The following is a 2,248-nucleotide window of genomic DNA, read 5'->3' on the forward strand; positions in this document are numbered from 1 at the left end:
TTTAATTTATTATTTTTTAATCAAATTAATTTATTTAACCTAATTTTAACAAAAATAACATAATTTAATCAATTATATATGTTAAATTTTAATTATTAAAAAATATCTTTAAGAAAAAGATGTTTTAGAGGTATTTACCATCTAATTATCTATTAACTTCATTCGTCGACTGCAGATTAGCATTAATCATGAATTCAAAGACAACTGGCGGACCAAAGAGCAAAGAGATTAATTATCACAGAGTTCTCACATATATGAACGACATATATTGGCCCGAACATAACTTAATTCAAACAAAACAAAATGTATAATTACATATATAATCATAAATATAATGTTGTACGGTATCTCTAATTTGAAAAGTCAAAAATTAATCTAATTTATAATAAATTTATTATTGGTCAAGAGAACTAATCACTCGACGTATATAATTAATCACAGATATGAATCATAGGGCGGCAAGTATTGATCTATATAGGTTGATTAGGTTCCATTATTCCCGTATATTTCAGATACCACAAACACATTCAATAACATTCTCTAAATTCATTAAAATCACATTTTTCCCATCATGCCACCTCTCATTGTTGAAATGAAGGATGTTGTATTTATCAAACCATCTAAGTCTACACCTTCCTCTGTTCTCTCTCTATCTACACTTGATCATAGACCTGACCTTAATATGTTATACCATATCATTCAAGTTTACAAATCACAAAAACATGATGGTTACCCAAATGACCAAATTGACCCTAACCCTATTAATGTGATAAAAAAATCACTCTCAAAGGCCTTGTTCTATTACTACCCTCTTGCCGGTAAGATAGTCAAACATGATGATGGGAAGTTTAGAATCCATTGCAATTCCAATGATAGAGTTCCATTTATAGAAGCAATTGCTAATTGCAATCTCTCTTCTCTTAATTACCTTGATGATGGTAGTAGTGATGACATGGAAATTGCAAAACAATTGGCCTTTCAGCTTCCTTCACTAGGTGATGAAAATGGCCACCAATACCCTTTAAGGTTCAAGGTGACCAAGTTTCTATGTGGGGGATTCACAATTGGAATTGGGATCTCACATATTTTATGTGATGGATTTGGATTATCTCAATTTCTTCATGCCTTAATCGAGTTAGCAAGAGGAAGAAACGAGCCATCAATAAAACCTGTTTGGGAAAGGGAGAGGCTGATGGGGTCAATTACCGAAATACCCTTGCCGAGTCCGATCAATAATGCCTCGGCCGCAGTTTCACCACATCTTCCGGCCACGACACTCGTGCATGAATGCTTTAAGGTGGATGGTGAGAGTATAAGAAGACTCAAAATGAGATTGATCAAAGAATATACTAGTCACAATAATATTAAGACTATGAAAGAAATTTTCACTAATTTTGAATCACTCACTGCTTATATTTGGAGGTCAAGGGCTAGAGCCTTGAAACTAAACCATGATGGAAAAACTTTGCTAGGTATAGTAGTTGGGGCGAGAAGACATTTGGATCCACCTTTGCCTGAAGGGTATTATGGGAATGCAATTGTGGATGCAAATGTTGTCCTTTCAGTTAAAGAACTCATGGAGAAACCTCTCTCACAAGTTGTGAAGCACATCAAAGAGATCAAGAAAGCTGCTTTTACTAGAAACTATATCACGGATTCAATTAACACTTTGGTGACAAAAGAACAAGATTTTAATGTGGAAGGTATTGGTGCATATTTTAATGTGACCGATTGGAAATATTTGGGTTTCTTGGAAAACATGGATTTTGGAGGGAATGTTCTAGTGAATTTATTACCAGCACCATGCAACATGTTTGCCATGGTGGATTTGTGCATTTTTGCACCTCCTAGCAAGTTGGATTCATCAATGAAAGATGGAGGAGTTAGGATTTTTGTGTCTCTTCCTAATGATGCCATGCCCAAGTTCAGAGAGGAGATGGAAGCTCTTATACTTCTTAATAATATTTGAACCCAATAATAATATATCCTAGGAATCCATGCAACATATGGATATATATAATATCCCTTAATTTCATGTTTATTTGTTTAATTTCTCTTTGTTTTTGTTTTTCTTTTTCTTTTTTGTACAATGATCATCATGTTTGTTTCTTTATAAGTCTTTTTCTTTGTGTAAGATTTGGTTGTTTGTTGGTTGTTGTGTTTAATGTTTGTGCATGGTAGTTTCTTTTAATAAACGGGAGTCATTTGTCATTTGGTCAAAAATATTTTTAATAATTAAAATTTAATA

The 2,248-nt window shown here is 33.0% G+C and overlaps 1 protein-coding gene across 1 annotated transcript; it reads left to right on the forward strand.

Moving 5' to 3' along the window:
* Positions 507 to 2,031, forward strand: LOC107616144 (spermidine coumaroyl-CoA acyltransferase-like). Its single transcript, XM_016318142.2, has one exon. It carries the CDS (start codon positions 572 to 574, stop codon positions 1,967 to 1,969), a length of 1,398 nt encoding a protein of 465 aa, XP_016173628.1. The 5' UTR covers positions 507 to 571; the 3' UTR covers positions 1,970 to 2,031.

This window comes from Arachis ipaensis, chromosome B01 (assembly GCF_000816755.2).
Source record: "Arachis ipaensis cultivar K30076 chromosome B01, Araip1.1, whole genome shotgun sequence".
In the NCBI taxonomy this organism is placed as follows: Eukaryota; Viridiplantae; Streptophyta; class Magnoliopsida; order Fabales; family Fabaceae; genus Arachis; species Arachis ipaensis.

What these genes read in the sequence shown, in the direction of transcription:
- LOC107616144 (XM_016318142.2), top strand. Translation starts at nt 572, where the DNA reads ATGCCACCTCTCATTGTTGAAATGAAGGATGTTGTATTTATCAAACCA.